Source organism: Leopardus geoffroyi, chromosome B4, assembly GCF_018350155.1.
Source record: "Leopardus geoffroyi isolate Oge1 chromosome B4, O.geoffroyi_Oge1_pat1.0, whole genome shotgun sequence".
Taxonomy (NCBI): domain Eukaryota; kingdom Metazoa; phylum Chordata; class Mammalia; order Carnivora; family Felidae; genus Leopardus; species Leopardus geoffroyi.
The window spans coordinates 104,838,400-104,865,686 of record NC_059341.1 but is presented as its reverse complement, the minus strand read 5'-3'; the positions used below and the strand labels follow the sequence as shown (position 1 = coordinate 104,865,686).

Genomic DNA, 27,287 nt, shown 5'->3' with positions numbered 1-27,287 from the left:
GAGAGACAGAGAGGGAGAGAGAGAGAATCCCAAGCATGGGGCTCAATCTCACAACCATGAGATCATGACCTGGGCCGAAATCAAGAGTTGGACACTTAACTGACTGAGCCACCCAGGTGCCCTTAATTTCCCCTGTTTAAACTATAATTGCAGCACCTCTGTTTCTCTTTCTCTATGTATAACAGAAAATGAAAGATTCAGTCAATTATGCAAGTATTTTCAATCATTTTATGGATAAGTTATGGTGAAGATAAAAAATCTGAATGAATGACAACAATTTGTCTTTTATTCAGATTTATGCATCAAATATATACAACTCTCCTATCTAAATTTAGCAAGACAAATTTTCTTTATGAAAGCATTAAGTGTTTACATTAGCACAATCCAAAACAAGGGCTTAATATTTCAGTCATGTTGAATAATGAGGTTTTTATTTAAATGCTCCTGCAAGGAGTTGATTGGTTCTCAAATTTCCCACAGATTAGTTCTCAGTTTAGAACCTTATACATTATTTAAATCAAATATTAAAGAGTGTTGATATCAAGGGGCCAAAAGAGAATGCCAGTCACCAGAAATCTGTTATTGCTAATAGAAATTTCACTAACGTAACAAAAACAACATGGTAATGAAATGGATTGACTGCAGAATGCCTTCTTATAACTCAAGTCACAGGAATTAATCAATTTTTATTCATACATTTTAGTTACTTACCATATCCCTAATTAATTCTAAATCATACATCACAGTTTCTAAGCAGCCATTTGTACACATATATTAATGTAATCAGAGAGCAAATTCATAAATTATACATTGTATGGAAGGCTCATAAAAGTGTACGATTATATAAAAAAATCAATTTCTAAGTCAATAACAAGAAAAAAGATCTTGTAGAAAATCTGAAATTTGAAATGAAAAGTATTTCTTTGGCCAAAGCTTAACATGCCTTCAAATGCTATCAGGTTTTCACATGGCCACTCTTGTGGACATGCCCCCATCCATTTAATATGTAAATAGTAGGACATTCATGACTGTGCCAAACACATTGAATTTTCCTTTCTCTTTCCTAAGAGTTAATAATAACCCACAAAGTACTTGCCTTTTTCTCCCTGGTGATTTAACATTAATTTGATATCACTTTAAGAAAGGTCTGTGGGGAGTGCCTGGGTGTCTTAGTTGATTGAACATCTCGACTCTTGATTTCGGCTCAGGTCATGTGGGGATTGAACCCCACATCAGGCTCTGCTGCTGAGCATGAAGCCTGCTTAAGATTCTCTCTCTCTCTCTCTCTCTCTCTCTCTCTCTCTTTCTCCCTCTGCCCCTCTCCCCCACTCATACTCCTTCTCTCTCAAAAAAAGCTGCAAATATTAAACCTGAGTATCACTTTGCAGTTACTTGCCACATCATACAACTTTGAAGGTAATGAATTGATTCCTTCTATGCAACTGAATAAAAATTTGAAGGAAATTTTGTTAGTAGCTGACATCTGCATCACCTAGGATGAATTTCTTCTATAAAGTACAAAACTCCCTACCTGACTGGCTACCTATCCACCTCTCCACATGTATGTATTTCTGTACTTTAATTGGACACAACATCAAATTCTGTAAAATCAGATGGGAGGGGATAGAATCAGTCATTATTAGTAGAAATCCACTATGTTTTCCACAGTACTGAGCAGCCCTTCAAACCTGATTAAAATGATGGCACACTGACATAATGTTGCTATTAATTTTCTCTAAACAAGACATTAAAGAAAAAATTGCAAATTCACATGAAACTCAGTACCCACCAGGGAACTCCAATGTGTGTTTTTCAGGTGTCAGTAAGCTTTTCGTAAGCCTGGATGCACTAACTACATACATCTGCACAAGCTATTATATATAAAGATATTAACAAGAAAAAAAGAATCATAATTTTATTTATTAATATGCTGATTTCCTTCAGTAGGCTTTGGCATAGTCACCTATAATGGGGGAAAAAACAATATTTTTCTGCAAGCACTTGCATGAGGTCACTGTGTTGGAAACAACCCCTCATATTGACCAGGAAAAGGAAAGGAAAATCATCTTAAAGTTGATAAGATATTTTCCTCTTCCTACCTAGGACAGTAACAGTTAGAATTTTCCTGGTGAATAAGGGGATGCATCAATCCTATAAATACTCTTCCTTGCAGAAACAATAAGTCTTCACTTGTTTTTGTATATTTCTACATATGGCACTGCTCTTTCTCTGAATTCTGTCTTATCATTTTTATTTCCTAAATAGTTACAAATCTGAATTTAGGTAAGAAGTTTTTCCCTTAGCAAATAAAACTAGAGAGAATAGAAACTCTTTCTGATTTTCACTGTATTTAAGGAAAATGTATTCCACTCTGATCATTAATTTTATATTTTGTATTACCAAAGATATGGAAAACATGTTTTTCCAAAGAGCAATATCCAAGAAGATAATATAAAAAGTATCATTTATCAGAATCAAAGAGTTCTAAAATATCAAACAATGAACTTCAGTTTTAGTCACTCACTTGATTTTCTAGACTCTTATTATTTTTAAAATCAGGCTTCATCTTTGCAAAGAAAATTTATTTAAAAATTGTTTTCATTCAAATTTGATACTCTGCCCCAGTTACTCAGAAGATAAAAATTCTGAAAACATTAATCTAAAAGGGTTGATGTAATTTGCTAAACTAAGTAGAACTGAACTAAAATATTTACATACAGGGGTGCCTGGGTGAATCAGTCGGTTAAGTGTCTGACTTGATTTCAGCTGAGGTCATGATCTCATGGTTCGTGGGTCAAGCCCCGAGTTGACAATGCAGAACATGCTTGGGATTCTCCATCTCCCTCTCTCTCTACCCCTCCCTCACTCACACTCTCTCTTTCTCAAAAATAAATAAACTTTAAAAAAAATTGCTTTAAAATATGTACATAAAAAGGCCACAAGGTTCTCATAGCTCAGTTACTTTTTGTGAGTCAAATGGAAAACCCAACAAAACCTCTATACTCAGTGAAGGGGAAAACAGGTTCCAGTTAATTTCCTTACTTTCACATATATACACAAATATCCCTAAAAAGAAGCAGCATAGGGGCACCTGGGTGGCTGAGTCAGTGGAAGTGTCAACTCTTGAGTTCAGTCAGCTCAGATCATGATCTCACGCAGTTTGTGAGTTCGAGCCCCATGATGGGCTCTGTGCTGACAGCACATAGCCTGATTGGGATTCTCTGTCTCCTTCTCTCTCTGTCCTTCTCCCACTCGTTCTCTCTCACTCTCTCTCAAATAGATAAATAAACTTAAAAAAAAAAAAAAGAAAGCAGCAGAAAGGTTTTTTTTCTTTTTTTAAATTGTATTAAATTTCATGTTACATCTGCTTAATATGACAATTTGTTTCCCAGGGATCACTTAGTGGGAGGAAAATAGAGAATAAAGAAAATAAGTAAATAAATTACACATATAATGATAAATGTTTTGGAGAAAGATACATTTAATTTTATAGAACACAAGAAGGGAGCCAGAGAACCACAGAAAATCTTATGAGAGAAACACTGCTTTAAGAAAAGTACTCTGGGAACACTGTGCCAGCGCTACAGCAAAGCAGAGGGAACAGAGATGAGTGATGAGGACAATTTAAATCGGGGCAGATGATAATGCAGCTGCCACAGCTCAAAGGCAATGGGAGCGCTGAGGTGGTATGAATCCAACAGACACTTCAAAGGAAAATCTGAGATTTAGTCACTTATTGGATACAGGCAAAACAAAGAGGAGGAGAAGCAAGCAAGATCTTCAATACTCTATACCTAGAGACCAGGAAAATGGCGTCATTGATATCGTTTACAGAGACATTTTCAACAAAAGGATAACCAAAGAATTGCTTATTTCTACTGAAGCCAGAACCACCTAAGTCCTGAGTTTATGCCTGACGGTAATAATAGCTCAGGGTCTCCTCCAGTCCTTGCAGTGTTTTCGAACACTTCTGCAATATTTCTGTACATGTTTGGAAAATGCTCACCAGTTTGCCACCAGTGGTCTAGGACAGGTACTCTGAAGACCTTTTTGGACCATTCCAGGGTCTCCACATCACATCGTTCTCCAGCCACAAACAACGTTTTGAACCTGAATATAAGAGGGAGCATGAATTCAAATTACTCCTTGAAAATAAATATAAATAATTTCATCCTCATTCTTTAAAACATTCTAGAATCCAACCACATTAATTCCATCAAGGAAAACAACCGTATTATCACTATATCATATTATAGAATGGTGAGAAGGATTATTTGTTTTGACCCAAATGTAGCCAAATGCACATCGCAACATTGAAGAAAGGTGCTTCCAAAGAATTTACAACTACAGCTTCTCAGTTTGGAGAAGAACAATTGAGTTGATCTTTGTACTGCATCTGTCATATTCATCTAATGATCAAAGATGAAAACCTTTTTCCTCCTTGACATTATGTCTGCTAATTTTAGCTCCATGTTTGATTGCTGTATTCTATTTAAGTCTATACACAAAAATATACTCTTGAATATCAGCTAAGGCAACAAACAAGCTCATAAACATGATGTGCTTGTTCATTTTGGTGAGTTCCTTTGATAAAAATTACTCTGATTTCAAATACATATTTACCCTATTCCAAGGACATACATAGGAAAAACAGGTTATTTAAAAGTAAATACCATTGTGACCTTTCTGGTCAAAAAGTCAAAAGGAATACAAGGTTATTAAAGAGAGCACTATGCCACAGAATAGAAAAGATGAAATAGATAAATGGAATTGGGTTGACACTATTGGTGGTTCATTAAAAGAATGATTGTTTTTCTTTTATTCTCAATGTTTCCATGGTCTATCAAAAAAAAATGTATGTATGAAGAGTTAATTCATTGTCATCAAAGTAAAAATCATTCAAATAAATAAAAACCTGCCTACCCATTCTAAACAATATAATATTAGCCACAGGAGATTTCTTACAGTTCCCTTATCATGTCATGAAGATTCATGGAGATGCAGATACTCCCACACCTATGCTCCAACAATATACATTTCCCCTCTTGGTTATAAGCATATACATCATTTTATACTTATTTGTTTCTTGTCTATTTCCCACAGTGGACCATGAGCTCCTTAAGAGCGTTTATCTTCATGACGTCAATACCCATAAAGGAATATCTGGGACTTTTAGGTACTTGAACGTTTCTAGAAGCTCAGTAAGATGAAGCAGAGAGGTGGGGTATAGGTGAAACTTATGTCAGCTTGACTCATTCTTCTAAGTAAAAGAGGAAGCATGCTGTTTTGTTAGAGCATGGAAATAGACAATAGGAAAGTGACTTGAAGAGAGAAAATTTCTGGCTATTTTAGGAAATTTTTAATGAATAACATAAAAGCAAAAGAAGTGAAGAGCAGCCACTTGGCTTTCTATCATTGATTCAGTTAGTAGGTCTAGGAGGCCAAGTGGAGACAACACAAACTGGGTGTAGTACAGAAATAACGGGTGGCAAGTCGCGCTAAAATTGCTGTCTGGCAAATCTAGAGCAGGTGTGAGAAATAGGGAAGCAAAGTAGGAATAATCGTGATGGAGAAAGATATCAGGAAAAATAATATAAAGACAGAGAGATGTAATTTCAAATTTCAGATCACCCATTACTAGTCTTTGTTAAGAAACCATTTAAATAATGTGGATCAATCATTGTGGTGAGTCACCTCTCAAAGTATGCAAGGCTGCTAGGTGATAATTTAAATCTTTAAGAGCACTCAAGGGAAACAGAGAAAAGGGATGAAAGTAGGAAAGCAAAAAGGGAGAATAATAAGAGACAAGACTAGAAAAGAATAAATTAGACTTTTTGACTATATATATATATATGTATATATATATATAGTGTATATATATACATATATATATAATATATATATACATAATATATATGTATGTTTGCAACCTGAGATAAAATTTAGATAATTAAATGTATATTCATTATAACATGCTTAACATTAAAATGTGGATACGAAATATGACCTCATCTGGCAAAAGAGATATAGCACAATAAAACAAATATTAAAACATTAAATTATTAAAACTAGGTTAAAATATTAAAAAAAAAAAAAGATTAGGGGCGCCTGGGTGGCTCAGTCGGTTAAGCATCCGACTTCAGCTCAGGTCACGATCTCATGGTCCGTGAGTTTGAGCCCCGCGTCGGGCTCTGGGCTGATGGCTCAGAGCCTGGAGCCTGCTTCCGATTCTGTGTCTCCCTCTCTCTCTGCCCCTCCCCCATTCATGCTCTGTCTCTGTCTCAAAAATAAATAAACGTTAAAAAAAATTTTTAAAAAAGATTAGTGTAAAGTTTTAAAGTTTAAAATGAAGTCAATACATTTGTGTTTTTTTTTTTTTTTTTCAAATTTTTTTTCAACGTTTATTTATTTTTGGGACAGAGAGAGACAGAGCATGAACGGGGGAGGGGCAGAGAGAGAGGGAGACACAGAATCGGAAACAGGCTCCAGGCTCTGAGCCATCAGCCCAGAGCCTGACGCGGGGCTCGAACTCACGGACCGCGAGATCGTGACCTGGCTGAAGTCGGACGCTTAACCGACTGCGCCACCCAGGCGCCCCTATACATTTGTGTTTTTAGATGCCAGGTAAAAACAAGACAAAAATTTAAATATAAAGGCCCATATTGTTGATAATCCTATGACTCAAAAATGTGAACTTATTTTAATTACATTTTCTTTAAACAGATTCCTAATATTTTAGAAAAAGTCTGTGATTACAACCATTATGCACATAGATAATTTGTATTAAAATTTATAAATGATATGTTTGGGTGATTCCAACAGTTTAGGCAAAGAACAATAAAAAGGTAGAGTTTTACAGATATCAGAGGCCATATTTCCATCATCTATCAAGTCACAGATTACTCCAAAGAGCTCTAGATTGTTCAGATGGTCAGATGTTCAGTTTATATGTGAAACTGCAGATCTAGAATTATATATATTTTTGAAAACATGGGGTAAAATACTGTCAATTAAAAATATTAACACATAATACAAAATAATTTTTGGCTAATTAAAGGGCAACCGATATCTTGATATCACCAGCATTTTTGCAAGTTTTAATTTATTTTTTTGGCTTTTTTCCCCAGTCGAGTAAATTACAATTAATCTAATTAATTGGTTATAATGATAAACTATTAACTAGTATTGAGTTTTTATCTGATGACAAATTTCCACATTATATATTTTAAAGCTTAGTATTTATTATTGTGGTTTTGCAGTACAATTCTATCATTTATTTTTCTTAGAAGTTAATTACATTTTTATCATTATGGTAGCAATATTCATGCTGGCACTAATAAGCCATGTATAAAGATGAAATTCCATAATGAGTAGTAAAGGTGATATCTGGCTTTTCTGCATGTCAGTCTCTTCCATTTCCAAAAAAGTCATTTATTATTTACTAAAACAGAGGAAAAATTGCAAGATGATTGGTGATTTAGAAAAATGTTAAAGTAGTATAGATTAATTCCTTTCCCTAAATACACTAAAAACTATCAATCTACTTTTTTATTAAAATTCCTCAAACTGCCCCAAAGTTATTACTTTTGTCAATTACAGACTCCTAATTGTATAACATTATTGAACATTAACATACTGTATACAAAGATTTACGAATAGAATATGACTAATGAAAAAATTAAGTCTTGTAATAAATACTTAATCAAATATTATTAACTCCTGGAACACCTGGATGGCTCAGTCAGTTAAGCATCTGACTTTTGGTTTTGGCTCAGGTCATGATTTCGGCTCAGGTCATAATTTCAGGGTTGTGGGATCAAGCCCCGCACCAGGCCCCACGTTGGGCTCTTTGCTGAGAGCACAGAGCTTGCTTAGGATTCCTTCTCTCTCCGCCCCTCCCCTCTCATTCTCATTCTCTTTCTCTCTCTCTCTCTCTCTCTCTCAAAAAATAAACTTAAAAAAAGCTTATTTAATGGAGCGCCTGGGTGGCTCAGTCAGTTGAGCATCTGGCTTTGGCCCAGGTCATGATCTCATGGTTCAGGAGTTCGAGCCCCGCATCAGGCTCTGTGTTGACAGCTCAGAGTCTGGAGCCTGCTTCAGATTCTGTGTGTCTCTCTCTCTCTGCCCCTCCCCCATTCATGTTCTATCTCTCTTTCTCAAAAATAAACATTAAAAAAATTTTTTTTAAAAAGCTTATTTAATATATATATTATTAACTCTCAATTCCTCATAGTAATAAAACCATTCAATGTGATATGATATTTCTATAACCAAGATGATTAGTGAAAGAAAAAAAACAGCATAAATCTATAATTATAAAGATAAATTGTAAGATAATTTAAAGATAAACTCATGCCTTAGGCCAGTCTTATTTTTTAAAGGACATTTTGTGGCTTATAATAAAAAAGAATAATAACATCACTTAATAAACTTCTCATTAATGACCTTGCAAATATTTTATTGATAATATGAAAAGACAAATACATCAAAATGAAAATATTTAAACAATTTTTCCTTGAAAATGCATTTTATAAAGATTAATATTAGCCACTCTTGTAGTTACTTGGATTCTCTGGAATCCAAATTTACCTAAGTTAATTACATAGGTCTTCTATCTACGCTATAACTACACTGTATAATATGGAAGCTCTAAGCTACATGTGGCTATTTAAATTTTAAATTAGTTAAAATTTTAAAAAAATATATCAATGTCATGATAGGATTATCCTCTTGTCAAGAGTTCAATAGTCACATGCAACTTCTATCTACCATATTGCAGAGCTCAGTTTTATTGTATAGTGCTGCCACAGATTTTGATAGACTAATAAATATATGGGTAATATTCTGATGATAGTAACACAGGGAAAGATGAATTTACTTCCAAGCATATACTACCAAAAACTTAAACAAAATTATAACATACAATATCTAGAGTAGAAAAAAACAGTAGGGGGATAGAATTAATGGGAATGAAACCTGTCTACTTTTCCCCAATTCTGTGTAAAATGGAGTACCATTCAACACTCAAATGAAGCTGAAAATTAAGCCAAGAGAAAGAGAAAAACAATAATATTGTCAAATTAATTTTAGTCCAAAATAAAAAGGAAGCTGCCCAAAAATGGATAAAAGCTAAAGATAAATTCTGATGAAGAATCTTCAGGTAATAAATTAAGAACAGAAGAAAACTAAAGTGAATATTTCTTTCAAGCTCCATAAACTACCAAACAAGTGAAAAGTACTCTTCACTTGTGCCAAAAGAAGTTAAATAAAAATAGATCATTTCAGCAATGCCTCGTCAACTTCTAGTCTACAGAATATCATTACTTTTGCCACCAGTGTCCCTGAGGTTATCTCCATTTTTTCTTCATGCTATTTTCCTCCACTTGCTCCCCACTAGAATTCAGTTTCAAAATGTTACAGACACTAGTGTTAGTATTACACATGCATTTGTCACTCTGTCAAGGACCTACTAGCATTTTGTCCACCAGGCTCTCTCTCAAGAACAACCAGAAAAGCTAAACAGAATGTAAAATAGAAACATCTCTTTCAGGTATCAGAGAACTACAAAGACAATCAGCACTGGAAGCATTAACATCCCAAGGAAAAAAATGTATAGAAACGTCTTACACTGACATGCCGTTTTTCCCCCTTTGGAATATCTGCCCGAGCAACTAGTGGTTGAAAAACTGAGCAACTGAACAAAAACTGTGACTGAGAGGCTTAGAAAATGAACAGCAATTCCTGCCACGACAATTTCTTGGGGGGGGGGGAGCAAACCAACCTGGAACTCAAGACTCATAATGGAAAAGAAGGAGTAGAGGGTTGTGAAACACTCAAGTTTCCATTGGAATGCCTGAAGATTTACATCCTAACAATAGACATAAACTGGAAAGAAACTTGCCTTCTTAAATACTGAAGTACAGCTGCAAATCAGCTAAAACCCGAACTGGATCAAAGTGATCTTTCCTTATGTTAACAGCCTGCCAAAATAAGAATTACTTTGTAGGACCTTAACAACTCCAGAGTGTCAAAGTAGCTATATAATTTTTAACATATGATGATCATTAAGATAGAAGGCCATGTGACCAACATGCAAAATAGAGTCATCAGAAAAAAAATCACAAAGATTCACAGACAGTCTTGTTATTACACATAGACTTCGCAATAACTCTGAATATGTCCATGAAATATTTGTATAAATTATCAAAGAACTAGAAATTATAATAAAGCATCAAATAAATATCTCTGAACTAAAAATACAAAAGTACAAACTTAGAGAAGTTTAGATCTAAAGAAAGTTTATATACAACTGAAAACAAGATTGAAAACCCAAAATGTAAGTTAAGAGAAAATAACCAATCTGCAACTGAAAAGAATAAAGGAGAAAAAACATAGAGTTTATGAGATATGGGTAATAGGGTAAAATGTTCTAACAAATGCCATTAAAGTATCAATGCCTAAGAAGGGAAAATAGATAGAAGCAATATTTGAAGAGATAATGGATAAAAGAGTTTCTAAAAATAATGAAAGCTATCAAGTTACAAATTTAAGAAGCAATTTGAATGAAATGAAATTGAATCCATAATTTATGGGAGGATGGGTGAAATAAAGAGGATCAAGAGTACACTTATCATGATGAGCACTGAGAAATACATAGAATTGTTGAATCATTCTATTGTACACCTGAAACGAATATAACACTGTGTGTTAATTATACTTCAATGGAAAAAACAAAAAAGGAAAATTTCTTGAAACAAATCTAAGAAAAGATGTCTTTCATGCAATAAACAAAACAGCATTAATGCGATAAATTAAAATAATAATAACCTTAATAAATTAAGAGATATACTATAATTATGAACTAGAAGTCTCAATATTAACTTGCCAGTTTTTAACATAGAAATCTATAAATTCAAAATAATCCCAGACAAAATTCTAGCAGTTCTGTGTGTGTGTGTGTGTGTGTGTGTGTGTGTGTGTAAACAGGCTGATACTAAAATCTGTATGGAAATACAATGGAACAGATTAAAGAGCAAAGAACAAAGTGATGTACTGCTGTTACTACTACTACTACTAGATATCAAGACCTGTTATAAATCTATAACGACAAAGACACTGTGAGAGTAGCACAAATATAGGCAAATAGGCCAATCAATGAAACAGAATTAAAGCAAGAAACAGAAAGGACTTATGAACACTTCTATGACAAAAGTGGTATGCAGAGCCATGGGAAAGTATGGCCATTTAAATAAACAGAACTTGATTAATTGGATACATATAAGGAAAAAAAAACAAGCTTGACCCCTTACTTCATGCCATACACAAAAATCAAACCAGTAAGATTATGTGAAAGGTAAAACAATAAAGCTTCTAGAAAATGATATAGAAGAGGGGTACCTGCATGGCTGTCAGTAAGCGTCCAACTCTTGATTTCGGCTCAGGTCAAGATCTTATGTTCATCGAACTATACACACATATTTTATCAATGTAAATGTCCTAATTTGGTATTGTACTACAGTTACGGAAGATGAAGCCATGGGAGAAACTTGGTGAAGGGTACATAGGCCCTCCTTGTACTATCTTTGAAATCTCCTGTGAATTACAATTATTCTGAAATAAAAAAAAAAATTTTTTAAAAAGATCTCTTATTCATGAGATGGAGCCCCACACTGGGCTTGGAGCCTGCTTGAAATTTTCTTTCTCCCTCTCTGTCCCTCCCCCATATGCGCTCATTCTCTCTCTCTCTCTCTCTCTCTCTCTCTCTAAATCAAAAAAAAAAAAAAAATAACATAGAAGAATAACTTCTGACCTTCAAATAAGTAACATGTATTAAACAGGATTTTAAAAAGCACTAGCCATAGAGAAAAAATATTAATGAAAAGGCACATCTCTTCATCAAAAGTCACCACTAAGATAGTGAGAGAAATTCAAATCACAAGGTAAAGATTATTTGTAATACATATAGTCAGTAAAAAAAAAAAAAAACTGGATTAAAAGTATATGAAAAGTCCCACAAATCAACAAGAAAAAAAAACTGAAATGTGCCAAAGATTTGGATAAACATTTCACAAAACAGAATCTTCAAATGGCTGATGAAATATGAAAAAGCAATAAGCTTCAAAATACAATAAACAAGAGATGTAATATTTTTCTATGTTGTATAAATTATTAAGATTTTACTTCTTGGGGTGCCTGGGTGGCTCAGTCAGTTAAGTGTCCAACTCTTGATTTCGGTTCATGACTTGATCCCAGGGTCATGGGATCGAGCCCTGTGTTGGGGCTCTGTGGTGTACACAGAGAATGCTTAAGAGTCTCTCTCTCTCTCTCTCTCTCTCTCTCTCTCTCTCTCTCTCTCTCTGTGTCTGCCCTTCTTCCCCACTCACACACACTCTCTCTCTAAAATAATAAACAAACAAATACATAAATACATAAATACATAAATAAATAAATTTTTACTTCTTCACATAATGGCTTTAAATTATTTACTTTCTGATTCAACTACCATGGTGATAACTGGCAACTAAGTTTTTTAAAAGATTCAACAATGCAAGCTGGATATTTGGATGGCTCATCAGCAATCCACCACCAACCCAAAGACAGGCAACATATGGTCACTGTCATTCTGAGATTCAGAAGACCACATATTTGGAGCAGTGAGTCAAATGTAGGAGATCTCTGAAAGCTTTTAAAAAAGGATTGATAACTCATCAATGATTTTCTCATTTGTTCTCAAATGAGATTTTCTCAAATCTCAAATGAGATGTTCTCAAAATGATTTTCTCATTTGTTTAAATTTTAATAGTCGTTGTCACTGAAGTAGGAAAGTTATTTGCTTAGGCGCTGCCAGCTCTGTTAGACCAAATGAAGAGAGGTGCAAAGCATGTACACATACATACCCTCGCCCACCTCTCCTACTATGAAGGCACACCTATAGTATGACATCCTCGATTTACCAAAGTGGTTCAGAGATTTCATGTCAAATGAGCACATAAAGAAAATGGGAAGAATTTTTCGTTATGAGATTTTTTAACTTCCTTGAGAAACAGGACAAGAGTAGATGATAATATAATGGACTTATTACGTACATACTGCCCAGTTATGGGATAATTCTCAGTTTTATCATTCTGCCATATTTATTTCACTTAGAAAATAAAATAGTATTGATTTTATTGAATTCTCCCCAAACCCTACTTAACTCTTAGTTCTCTTCACCATCCCACTAGCCACCTGGTCACAGTAACTAGCATTACTCAGAGGTTTTCATTTCCTGCATTAATTTTTTTTTTTTTTTGCCTATTGTGTATCCCTAAACAAGACAATATGGTTTTTCATAATTTTTCAAATTTCTCTTGCTATGTGTAAGAGAAAAATAATCAGTTTTCACTTGCTTTTTAAACTCAGCATTATGCGTTTGAGATTTATCCATGCTAATATTGAAGTTCTGGTCAATTTCCACTTCTGAATATCCTGTTGAATTAATACACCATAATACATAATCAATTTTCTACTATGTTTTTACTACATATGTACTTACTTATACTTTGTTTTGTTTTGAAACAAACCTTCTAGAAACCTTCAAATGCATGGTTTATTGTTCACATTGCTGAGAGTTTCTCATTCTCATCCCTCCATATTAATAAAGCTTGATCATGGGACATCTTGAGTGCATAAATATCTATTACTAGATATTTCCACTTTATTCTCTCCATAGTAGTGTAAAAACAGTTCTGCTGCTTTATATCCTTGCAAGCAAGTATCATTGTTAGGTATTTTAACTTTTGTCTATGTGATGGGAATAAAATGCCATTTCTCTGTTTCTTAGTGAGATTAAAGATCTTTTAATGTTTTGGACTACTCTTGTCTTCTCCATGAACTGACTCCATATCCTTTGCCCATTCGTCTATTGGATGGTGTGTTTTCTTATTGATTTGTAGAAGCTCTTTATATCCTCTACACTAATTGCTTAATGGTTACACATGCTGCAAATATCTTCTCTGAGTGAATCATTCATCATTTAACTTTGTTTATTCTTTTAGTGGGCGATTTTTCATTTTAATGTAGTAAATTTCATCAATATTTTCCTTAATGATTTGTGGTTTACACTTTAAAAGGTCATTCCCTACTAAAAATATATTAAAAGATTTTTCCATTTTCTTCTGAAAGTATTAAGTCTTTGCTTTACAATTTTAGAGCCTTGAATCCAGCTGAAATGTATTTTTGTGTATCGTATATGGTAGGGAACTCATTTTTTTCTACATATACAGCCAGCTGTTCCAGCACCAATTTATGTAAGGGTCTATCCTTCTTCCACTCGTTTGTTAAACCACGTCCTCTATAAATCAGGTTTCCATAGCAATGTGATCCGTTATTCAATTTTATTAGTCTTGTTTGTTGATCCCTGCTTCTATACTCGTATCTTAAGTAGAAGAAAAAGAGATTCTTTGTTGTTATTTTTATCTCTTGCTCCCTCTCCTATGTTCACCTTCTCTGTTCAGTAAGTTGGTGGGTGATGTAGCTATCCCCCAGCGATCCGATGCCACAATGATGGTCCAGAATTCTTAATACACAGTGATACTCAGGATATCATAGATCCAATTCTAGGACAGCAGGTAGGCAGTTTAGTTCAGTCTACAGCTGCTGGGCTATTCTCTGTTTCATTCAGACCTCTGTACCAAAGCTCACTATAAGTCCTAGTTCCAGAAAACAACCTCTAACCATCATTATCAATCTCCTTTCATGAGTGAAGGGTAACACTGCACTGCAAGTTCAAGCACTGAGCTGGCTCTGACTCCACAATCAAAGCTCCAGAATACCGAGTTTCTACTATGCTGTCAATGCCTGCTCTTACACCTAGCAAGCCTCTGGCTTCAGCCATGCTTACTACTTTGCATATCTGTTCCATTTCTGATCCGCAGATATGTTTACTTTAATTTTGAGCTCATCTCTGATGCTCTGCTTTTTCTTTTTTGTATTATCTCTCATTACAGTGCAATTGGGGGGAAAAAGGGCTGCATCGGAGCATGAGGTACTGTGATACCTTGAATGGAAGTACCAGAACTGAATTTTTTCTAACTTTATTAAGATTGAACTAGGAGGAAAACATGGGAAAATAAATCAACATGACATGATGAAAAAGAGCAGTAAATTAGAAAGCAGACAATAATAATAGCTATGACAGTCTACGTTAAGAATTGTTCCAAGTGCTTTGCGTGGATCATATAGCTTTTATTTTATTATATTCTTGTGCTATTACTATATTTATATTCTGGAAGGAGGAGCGGGGGGAGAAGGGAGGGAGAAGAGAGGAGGAGAGAAGGGAAGGAGGGCAAAAAGAAAACAAGTCAACAACAAAAGAACAGAGACGCTATGTAACATTGTTGAGGTCATACAACCAGTACATGGTAGACTTAAGCTCAGTGAGTCTAACTCCAGAGTAAGAATCTTAACTATATGACACTGCACTGCCTAGTCACAGCTTTGCTGCAGGGAGCTTTGCAATTCTGGGAACATTATTTCACCTTCACCTCTTTGTGACAAAGTTTTCTCAATTGCGAAATGAGGTAACTATCCTAGATGATTTCTAATCTGTTTTTCTGACTTCTACTTGTCTATGATAAAATGAATTTATAGTTCTGCTTAGTACCCTGTTTCAGAACATCTTTTGAAATTTGCTTTGGGAGTAAAAATTTCTGGCAGATCTCCACATTTATTTTATGTGTTGATTTTTTAAATATTTATTTATTTATTTAGAGAGGGGGAGGGGCAGAAGGTGAGCAAGCAAGAGAGAAAGAGAGAGAGAGACAGAGAGACAGAGAGAGAATCCCAAGCAGGCTCCACTGAGGCTGATGTGGGGCTTGAGGCCACAAACTGTTAGATCATGACCTGAGCTGATATCAATCAGACACTCAACCAACCCCAGCCACCCAGGCACCCCTCCAAATTTACTTGTTTTTAAAAAAAATGTTCATTTATTTTTGAGAGAGAGAGAGTGTGTGTGTGTGAGCAGGGGAGGGGCAGAGACAGGAGGACAGAGGATCCAAAGTAGGCTCTGTGCTGACCGCAAACAGCCCAGTGTGGGGCTCAAACTCACAAACCTAGAGACAATGACCTGAGCCGAAGTCAGAAGCTTAACCAACTGAGCCACCTAGCCCCCTCCCCCAAATTTACTTTAAAACAATATTTAATGAGATTTGTGATACATTTTAAAAATACAATTGCATCATTTGGAATGTCCTGTAAGAGAAGAGAGAGGCTAAGTTCTGCAGATATATCACGAGCCTGCAGTCATAATACCTAGTGAGTGTCAGTGCAGTAAATAAGTATGAAAAGTCTTAAACATAAATAAAAAAATCAAAGATACAGTTGTGTGAAAAGACTTGAGTCCTGGTCTTTATTCTGTCTCTAACCCAAACTTAACTTTTTTGGACTTCGGTTTCCCTGTTTTTAAAATCAGAGAGTTAGATTTTTGACGTCCCTTCTGTTTCTACCAGTTCTTTAGTTCACAAGGGAGGATCCATTAAAGTTCAGTGAAGGCATTATCTGAATTGACTCGGGGGACCTGGGTGGCTCCGTCGGTGAGGCGTCCGACTTCAGCTCAGAACATGATCTCACAGTTTGTGGGTTCGAGCCCCATGTCGGGCTCTGTGCTGACAGCTCAGAGCCTGGAGCCTGCTTCAGATTTTGTGTCTCCCTCTCTCTCTCTGCCCCTCCCCTGCTCATTCTCTCTCTTGCTCTCAAAAGTAAACATTAAAAAAAAAAAAAAAAAAAAAAGAATGTGGGCCCTTGTCAGATTGCCTGAGTTAATTTCTTTCTAAAGGTTTCTTAAACTTTCTGGTCCTAATATTACTCATTCGTAAAATGAGGATAATTACAATTCTTCCTTATTGTGGTGACTGAATGAGAGAAACTTAAACTGCTTATACCTGGCACGTAGTTGGTAATCAGTAAATGTTTGAATTTATTAATAGTAATTTGAATAATTGAGGGTGTTTTCACAGTCTGCATCATTAAACATCTATTAAAACCTACGTGCACACCATCCCGAATAACATAGGTGCCTAAAGACAGAAGGGCATCATCAGGGGGGACTTATTGCAATTTTCCTTACACTAAGATCTCATATGCCATATTAGTATTAGTTTGAAAAAAGGCATTTGGTGCTGTTCGATATTGTATATATCAGGAAAATTGGAAAAGGTTCCCGCCTTCACAGTAATGGATAACCTTCAAAACTCATGTACAAATGCGAAAAGAAGATGGTTTAGCAAATGAGAGACCTTAGCTTCCAGGATACACAACTTCACCCCCTGCAATCAGAATGCATTTGTTAGTAAAGACACAGTGCAAGATACCACAATCACTGTTTCTTCAAAACTCCCTGAAACTGTCTAAGACATAGAGACTATACACAGCCTGTGACGTTAATACCAAAATCTACTTTTCTATCCTTTTGGCTGCAATGGAGGAAACAAAATTGAAATGTAGTAAATGAAGGAACAAATAGAGGGTGAGTGGAAATATTACAATGGAAGGTTCATTTTATGAACACTTTTATTTTAATGAGTATATTGTTTAGATTACAGGTGCAATTTTATGTAAATCCAGACCTGAGTTTTCATAAAATAAAAAAAAAATAGGACAAGAATGAAAAACAAAGTCATTGGGGCGCCTGGGTGGCGCAGTCGGTTAAGCGTCCGACTTCAGCCAGGTCACGATCTCGAGGTCCGTGAGTTCGAGCCCCGCGTCAGGCTCTGGGCTGATGGCTCAGAGCCTGGAGCCTGTTTCCGATTCTGTGTCTCCCTCTCTCTCTGACCCTCCCCTGTTCATGCTCTGTCTCTCTCTGTCCCAAAAATAAATAAATGTTGAAAAAAAAAAATGAAAAACAAAGTCACTGACTGCCCAAACTGAGAGCTTCTTCCTTACACCTGCAGTGTATGATATCTATTTTAACTCCTTCTTTGGGTTATAACAACATACAATTCATAACATTTGGTGCTTAACTTAAAAATTTCGAAACAATCATTCAAACCCGTTTTTTCTGGCTTGAAGAAATTACAAAATCCTTCTTTTAGTTTATGATAGCAGTGACCAATTTCAAAGAGGTTCAATAAGAATTGATGTTGGAAACTGCCTTGCAGATACAAATTGCTATAATTATCTTTGAATATACATATCATTAAACTAAAATGGATGTCAATAAACCAACAAAAAATATTTAAACTATTCAGAGCATACTATTATAAAACAACAGAAAAATAATTTCCTTCACTCTTTCAACAACAGTAATTTGGACTATAATTTTCGCGTTTTATCTGTACATATGAAATCGAATAATATTTACACTATTATTCTATTTTCAAAGGATCGTTAGATGCTATTATACATGTACAAATGCATGTTAAGTCATGGTCTGCATTTTACTTTAAGGGAAATACAAGAAAAACAGTTTAAAAAAAGAGAAATATTTCGGTAAGATCTGAACTGAAATAAACACAATACGGTATTAAAAATATTCCCGGGTATAGTTAAAATTCTAACTAATTCAAAGCTATGTTTAGAACAGTCATTCTTAATAACATGCAGAATCTTTTGGCTCTTTCCATCGAGGTATCGCAGTGCCAAAAAAATGTATAATGTTCAGTTATTCATTCTGATGGCAGTTTTTAATGTAATTTGCCCCGTGCATCCCAAGTTCACCTTGTCAGAGAGTACCGCTTCCCCAAGGCTGCCCCAGGGTCCTGTTGACGGATGGCTCTAATTGCAGTCGGCGCTGTAAACAAGGCAGCTACTCCATGCTCCGCGAGCACACGGAAATAAGCGCCAGCATCTGGTGTTCCCACAGGCTTTCCCTGCGATGAGATTCATTTAAAATGTCACCGGGTAAAATGTCTCCTACTTCACTGACAGTTCAATGCTTATACACTTAACACAGCAATGTTAATAAAATGGGGTTCTCGACAGATCTGAGTTTTAAAATGTCCCCATACTCTACAATAAATACATAAAAAAAACAAACGCACGCCCAGGCTTCAGAGGGGCCATTTGCTCCCTTACATCATCCTAAAAGCTTTCAAATTGCACTGTTTTCCTTTCTCAAGTTTTGAACGATAAAGGATAGGGTGTATATATCACATTCAAATTAATAACATAAAACAGACTTCTGTTTTCCAAGAAATTCAAGACATTGTTTTGTGTGGTAGGACTAAAGGAGAAATATGATTGCTACGAATTTCTAACTTTGACACTTTTTTTTCCATAATCACTTCTAAAAGTGACAATAACAATTCTCTAAATTTTTGAGAACAGAGAAAAATATGGAATCACAGTAATTTCTGCATAATAACCTTTACAATTAAATGCCTCACTCCAAGGAAAGCAACTTCTATGACTTAAAAATTCAGTAAGATATCTCCAGATGTATGCTTTCCATACCTTCAAAATGACATTTCACATATGCAGTGAAAACTCTGTGAATAAAAATCTAACAATTTTTATACAATACGTAATCAAAGGGACACAAAGCATTTTTATTACTGATGTTTCCGCAAAGTGCAAAATGAGCATAGCATAAATCAGTGATTCTGCAAAAATTCTGTTACATAAAATCTATGTTGGCCCAGCCATATCCCCTCATTCCTCAATCCATTCTCATCACTGCTACTTTTTCCTCTGATTCTAAGGCAAGGTGCCTGGAATGTTAATGTATGTTATATGAAAAAATATGTATTATAGGTATGTAATATATATTTCACAATCAAATCATTTTGGGAGGGATTGGGTAAGAAAAAGAAAATAGGTTTCTTACTTTGGACCATTACTTGAAGATTTAAAAGTTTTAAAGGAAATCAAGAATTCCCAAAAGAGGAATTACTATATGTAATATTTCACAATCAAATCCTTTTAGAAGGGGTTGGGATAAAAAAAGGAAAGCAGGTTTCTTATTTTGGACCATTTCTTGGACAATTAGATGTTAAAGAACATCAGGAATTCCCTAAAGAGAGTTACTATATGTAATATTTCCTAAACTTCTCTGCCTACATCCCCTATATGAACATCTCATAGATCTTATATTCTAGAGAACACACTTGGGAAACACTGCTGAGGTAAAAAGAGGAAAGAAGTTGCTAATAGCAAACTTAGCGCTCTCCTCAAACACAGAATAAATGAGTGGATGATAATAAGAGGCCAATCATAGCTGTCTAGTAATTTAGATTCAGTATCTACTTCTGACTGGATCTTTGATAGGGCGTTATTTAGTTTGTACTTTCCTCTTTTTAATGGTTACCCTTAATATTCTTTAAATGTAATTTTCTTTTTGAAAAATATAACCCCTTTCTTATATTCTGTTGCTTTTTCTCTTGCTCTTTTAATACCAAAGACAGTATTTATTGTAACTAGAAATTCACTTTTATTATCACAACTATCCCAAACTTTTGATTTCAGTTTATTCCATTACCACCTCATACAGGTCATGAGGTTGATACAGTATGGAAAGCTGCCAGATACAATTTGGCAACTCATGTACATAACTTGACTCACACATTTTGAAGCCTTGAGCACATCAGTCTAAAATGAATCAGCAAAGTTATTCTTTTGAAGCAAGTGAGGTAAACATTTGACTTTTACTTTTTCGATCTGTCTTAAGCACTGATCAGTCCCTGGTGTACTAGATTGTGACTTTGGAAATCTGATCTCATCCACATAAAAAGTATTTATTAACTGATCATGTGCAATTGTCTTTCCCTATCGATGTTGCCACTTTCCTGCCCACTAAATAAGAATAAATCACTTTTCCAATATTTCCTCGATAAAAGCATTGAGATAATATTTTACAGTAGTTTGACCTCTACTGAAGAAAGTTTTTTATAGCCAATTGAAGTTGAATTTCATTACAATTCCAGTGTCATGGGACAAAGACAATATACCCACAAAAGGGTGATATTAGTGTCATAACAAAATACTATACCATAATGACTTTCACGTATTTTACAATGCCTTCAATTAATTATGTCTAATGATAATGATAGCTTAAACATTAGAAATATTAGTTAAAAACTGTACCATATTTTTATAAATAATATAATTGCTGCTGCAATTCTGACCTGCACCAAATAAATTTCCATCAGTATTCTATTTATTGAGAATAAAAATCATGATAACGTAGCAATACTATTAAAATACTAAAGGAAGTGATATATAAAATCTCACCATATTCCTTTGTAAGTTAGCTGAGCTCAGAAAGGTTCAGATTTTTCCATTTTATTTTCTATTCTCACAGGATCATTCAATGCTATGATATGTTTTACTATTTTAGAATTAAGTGACTCAATAGCTTAGTGGTTTTATGGAAAACTCTTCTCCCCTGGCCTCCTGCACATACACAAGCTTGTGTAAATACACACACGTGCATGCACACACAGGCAATATAATCCCTTTATAGTACTTTGTAAATTTAACCAATAACATGCTAAGCACTCTGAGTTACCTAGGGAAAAGGACCCTGATTCCAGAACTTGCATATTCAGCGAGAAGCAACAGCCCAAACAATTGAAAAGTAGGAAGATCCTATGATTATGGAGATTTTTAACAAACAACATATACACCAAAAACAGTAATGCAGCTAAAAGGTAACAATAACTTAAAAACTCTTCAAAACTCAAATCCACTGATGTAATTTACCCTTTGCTTTTATTTCCTTCCCCCAAACTAAGGGGTAAAGTGTTTATTGCCACCCAGAACACGAAAGCAGAAAGCGATCCCTATGACGGCGAAGCAGAGATTCTAAGCTTTCAGCTATTATAATCGTGAATTTTTAACATCAGAGATTTATAAAACACTAACTGCTAATATTTATAATGCGGTTAGTGATGGTACAAAGCATAGAATCCAAGCAGATAAATACCTTAAGATTAAGCTTCACGTACAAATTTCTACCACTTATGATTCATTGTGTTAGTTTTAAGGAACCATAAATGATAGACCCTGAACTAGAAAACCAGGTAATATCTCAACTTTTCACATAATCCCTACTGAGGTTAAGTTTCAGCACAGGAAAGTAGTGAAAGACAGCAACTTAACAAAACGAAGATGAGCTTAAACACTAGACCTAGATCTTTGAGCAAAATAATATTTGTTTTATTAATTCTATGATTTCGGTTTATCCAAGGCTTGGTGTCAGGGCTACGTGCAGTTTCTCAGACTTTGACATACACATTTTTGAGTCAACTGTAGTCTTTGCCTCCTTTTGTGGCTGGATTAGAAACACACCTGGTACCTTTTTGAACGCCGCTTCTGAGAATATCACCAAAGGCATGTTTGCACTGCGGTTCTAAGGCGAAGACAGCGACATCCCTTTTAGAAGAGTCCTGAATTTAATTTCAGCAGACAGGTGCAGCAGTGTTGGCTTGTTTATTTTGGAAGCGTGATGAAACTGGCAATAGCATGTGTTGAATTCCTACTATATGCCTTGTGCCTTTACCAAGAGATGAAAGTTTGGGCATGCAACATCTAAACTTGAGACTTATTAAAACATAAGCAGTTCTCCAGGATATAATATTTAGTGAAAGAAAGGTAAAATGCAGAATAGTGCACATATCATTTCTGCAATGCCATCTGTATGAAAATGAAGGAGGGGGCATTGCTTATACAATAACAAACTATTATACACATAAGACTGCTTCCAAATCAGAGAAATTGAACAGCTGGGAACGGGGGACAGTGAGATTTGCACTCTTTACCCTTTTGTAGGTTTTGAAATATGAACCAAATGAGTGTACAAGCTTTTAAAAAATGGCTTTTTCTTCCCCAAAGTCCCTCTCTCAATAGCTCACATTATCTTGTTCTAATTTTGAAAACATTACCGCTGTTTTAAAGCCATACGGGATAACTGCACTATGCCTTAAAACCTTCAGATCTATGATTTTGTGTTACTATAGCAGATTCCTTTTTAAGGAGTAAAAACTTACTTATAAATACAATCTGATAACTAAGAATTTATATCAACTGACTTGGCTGATTGTTTGCTAGAGATTTCCCATAATTCCATGGGCCTCACCTGTAGGGATATGCTGCCGCCTAGCTCTCCTTTATCTTATCCATATCACCGGCTAATTTTACTCTAATCCACTGATTGTCAACCCTAAATGTACATGAGAATTGCTTGGGATGCTTTGAAAGGTACCAGCGTCTGTTCCCCACTCCCAGAGGTTCTGATCTAATTGGCCTTAATTTGGGTCTAGCATTGTTGTTTCACTTGTCCCCTAAGTAATTCTAATCTACAGCCAGGGTTGAGAACCAATGCATAGTCCTTATATATGAGGCATTACCTGAGGCTAGGACATTATCCAGTACCCACCTGTCTGGTTACCTTAGGGGATGAGCCTAGAATTTAAGATTAGCCTTTGCTGGATTTTTTCCCCCTGTTATTGGGGAGAATTGCTTCATCCTTTGTCTTGTTCTATAAACTAGATTCCAGATTGTACATACATATTAAGATTTATAGGCTGTCACACCCTGAATACACTTATCCTTTTTCCAAAGATGGAAAGAATAGCCCCAGGCAAGCAGCTCCTGTGTTGCCCAGATACTTCTGAAAGCTAAGTTTTAGTTTGAGGGTTTTGTTTTGTTGTATTACTGCTTGAAATGATTATGTCTTAATGTTTTAGATGAAGGGTTTCTGACCAGACTTCAGGGAAGTTTATGACTGTTCTGATTTTTTTTAATGTGTATATGTTTGTTTTCCTAGGGAGATTAGTCAATATGATCAGATCCTGAAAAGGAGTCCATAACCAAAAGGTTTCTAGGCCTATGAGAGCCTCCCCAACACAAGAATCTCTTCAAAGCTTTTCTGTCTAGCTCTGAGGAACAGCTTGGCATCCATATTGGTAAGGAGGAGTTATACTGTTACTATTTGCAGATGACATGATACTATCCATACTTATACACACTCCACCGAAAAACTACTAGTAGTAATAAATGAATTCAGTAAAGTTGTAGGATACATAAGTAATAACTAGAAATAGATGGCATTTCTATACACTAATAACAAAGTAGCAGAAAGAGAAACAAAGAAAACAATTCCATTTACAATGGCACCAAAACCATAAAAGCATAAAAGCCTAAAACCATAAAACTGGAAACCATAAAACAGATGAGAGAAATTGAAGATGCCATGATATATACTTTAAATATCCTACAATTTTGTTCATTATACCTCAATAAAGCTGAAAGTAAAAAAAATAGATCTACCCTCTGGTTCTCCTGCCTTCTCCCACATCTCTGAGAGAGTTAACCATCTGGGACCTTGTGATGAGGCTACCCTCCAATGAATAAGCCATTGCTTCCACCCCAGTCATAAGAGTCCATCTGTCCCACTAAAAAGATGCTTACTTCTGAAAGTATTAATGCCAAGTAAATGAAGCAGAGCACTGGAATTGGTAATTCTGCAGACCCAGTGCTGAGCTAATTAGGGACTCTGACATATTTACCACTCTCAGCAGTCACTAAGAGCATTTATCACTAGGATAGCTGGTAGCTCATGGCTTCTAACAGGACTGCTTTCGCCTCTGAATTCCTCCATGCTGATGAGCGATCACTACTATCTGTAGAAGAGGGACAAATTAAGGTTTTCTTTACTCATAGTGAGTAGTTAGACTTTGCTATAAGCAGAGAAATTAAATGGCTTCTTGCTTTTATTACGCTAACAGATTTCTGCCCAGGAAGGGAAGTGTGGCTATTCCGTACATACAATGCAGTTCAACCTGAGGTCGTACAAACCCCAGCTACTCCATACCATCCAATAATTTACCTAAGATAACCTTCAAACATTCTCACATTGCCCCCATGTTTAAAAACAAAACAAACATACAAACCTTCCTACAGAAGTGCTGTCATAAGGGTGACTAATAAAACCCTAATTCCAAAAACTCTCTTCATCTATTGTCCTAGCAGACCTTTTTCTGAAGCAGTTGGCACTGATGATCCACCTTCTGGAAAACCTCCCTTCCACCTCAGGATACCAGTTTTCTGGTCCTCCCACTGCCTAATTTTTCATTCTCAGTTTATATAGCTTCCCTTTCTTAATCTTTACCTCTGAGTATTTTAATCACCTTAGGAACTTGAATTATTAACTCTTCTATGTCTCTAATTCTGAAAATTTTTCTGAGTTTCCCAATATCATACAAATGTCTGCGTCGTAGGTTTAAAATCAACATTACCAAAACTAAAAATACTCTTTCCTGCTCCACAATAGCTGTAACTCCTACTATGGCAGCTCGGTTAGCAATCACCATCACATTGGCTATCTTAGCTGAAAACATCAGAGTTATTTTCAACTTATTGAGCTCAATCTTACAACATCCACCTGACACCCTAATATCCTGCCTTTGCCTTTAAAGATCACTGATACCCCGGTTCTGGTCACTAGCTGGTATTATTCAGTAATTTCCCAATTGTTCATCTCTAAATTATGGCCAGAGGGCACTGTTTTTGGAGCCAGAGAACCCTGTTTCAAATCCCAATTCTGTCACTCATGTGCCACTGGTAAAATTATTTAATGTCTCTGATCCTTGGTTTCTAGAGCTGTAAATAGGGACTCAAAATATTTATCCTATGGATGTGTGGATAGAAATAGTTAAGGCTATGTACATAAAGCGCTTAGTAGAGTTCTTATCAGGCAACACCCGATCAACAGTAGCTATTATTATTACTGGCAGTGTTTCATCCACAAAGCTTTCCCTATCTACTTTAATCCTAAACTTCCCTTAAGAGACCAGTAGACAGATTTTGAGCCTGATGGGAATGCAAGCTGCCATTTTACAAGGTATGTAACCTAAGGCAACTTATTTAATTTCTTTGATCCTTATTTAGTTCTATCATCAGAAAACTGCATCAAAAGAAGAACAAAAATTAAATGTAGACTATTTACCATAGGCAATGGCTCAATGTAATTTCTGGAAAAAAGTTTTATATCTTCTACACTGTGTAAGAAATTTCTTAGGTAGTGTCTTGGTTTGTTTGCTTTCTGTCCTTTACATTAATCTTACTTTTTTTCTTTTTTAATATAGTGTCAGTGTGTTCAGAGCAAGGAGTGTGTATGATACTTATTCTGTTTCCCTCTCAACCCCTAGAAGATACTGAGCTCACAACAAGCACCAATAAATATTGTTGATGGAGTCATGACAATAGCTGCACTTCCTTATTCCAACATAAAACACAGGCACACAGAGAGAAAAATAAACTCCGGAATAAGTGTCTTTGAACAACTAGCCATGTGAGAAATCTAAAAGATGCTGGCATCAGCTTTGCAATCTTTTCCAATTGAGAAGATCAAATTATACAGCCTGAATTAGAGTAATAACTGTGTCATCATTTTTCTCATTCGATACATACATAAAAATACATTGCTGTTATACTAGATTAAAAAAGAAGAAAGAAGGAAATAATTTTCCATTCGATAAGGGGGTAGGACGACTCTGATGAGTGCCTTTGAGGGTACTAGTTAACAACATCACGGCTACTAGTCATAAAAGGAAGCAACGTGTCCCTGTGCTTGAAGGAAGCAAATCTCTGTCCTGAAAACAACTGATAATCAAATTAGAGAAAACAGGTTAACACGTAAAATGCAAAATTCTTGCAAAAAGAAGGTAACTCTATACATGCAAGCAATTACATGTTTAAAATGAAGCCTCGAAGGAGATAAGAATTCAGAAGGTCCACGTGTGGAACATACATCATAGAATGTCTTCATGGAGATTATAGGCCCAGTGCAGTACAGAAGTAGGTGACATGTGCATTGAAGGTGCACTGTGGATGATCTAACGAATGTTAAATAATTTTAAAATATTTAAAGTAGTATCCTCAATACTCTCAAACATGAGATTTCACATAGGAAAATGGCTACAAGTTTTGATCCATGTATATAAAGTAATAATAATTATGTGTAAGATATGTGTGGTGTGTGGTCATATTTTACTATACACACACATATTGTGATATTTCTCTGCAGCTTTCAAACTAATTTCATATAAATTATCTTATCTGATTCCCATGCAAATAAAGGAAAGTGTAGAGCTCATTTTCACACTAATCATTCTATGAAGAAAGAATAGATAGTATCTAAACTCTTCCTTCTTCCTATGAATTCAGGAAAAGAGCACTCAGTAAGAAATTATCAAGCTGAATATTCTGAATTCTTTAAAGATACATATAGCTTATAAACCAGCAATGATAAAGCCCACCAAAAAATAGACGAGAAAGATTATACATGTTTGGATAATGGTGAGCCATTA

General features: G+C 35.3%; 1 protein-coding gene across 1 annotated transcript in view; it reads right to left on the bottom strand.

Moving 5' to 3' along the window:
• The window catches only part of ACSS3 (acyl-CoA synthetase short chain family member 3), a 157,858-nt gene that overhangs the window by 45,249 nt on the left and 85,322 nt on the right, over positions 1-27,287 (bottom strand). The window contains exons 8-9 of the mRNA XM_045464363.1: positions 18,697-18,848; positions 4,007-4,110 (exon numbers count right to left, since the gene is read on the bottom strand). Coding sequence (XP_045320319.1) covers positions 4,007-4,110; positions 18,697-18,848 — 256 coding nt within the window. The remainder of the gene's footprint in view (positions 1-4,006; positions 4,111-18,696; positions 18,849-27,287) is intronic.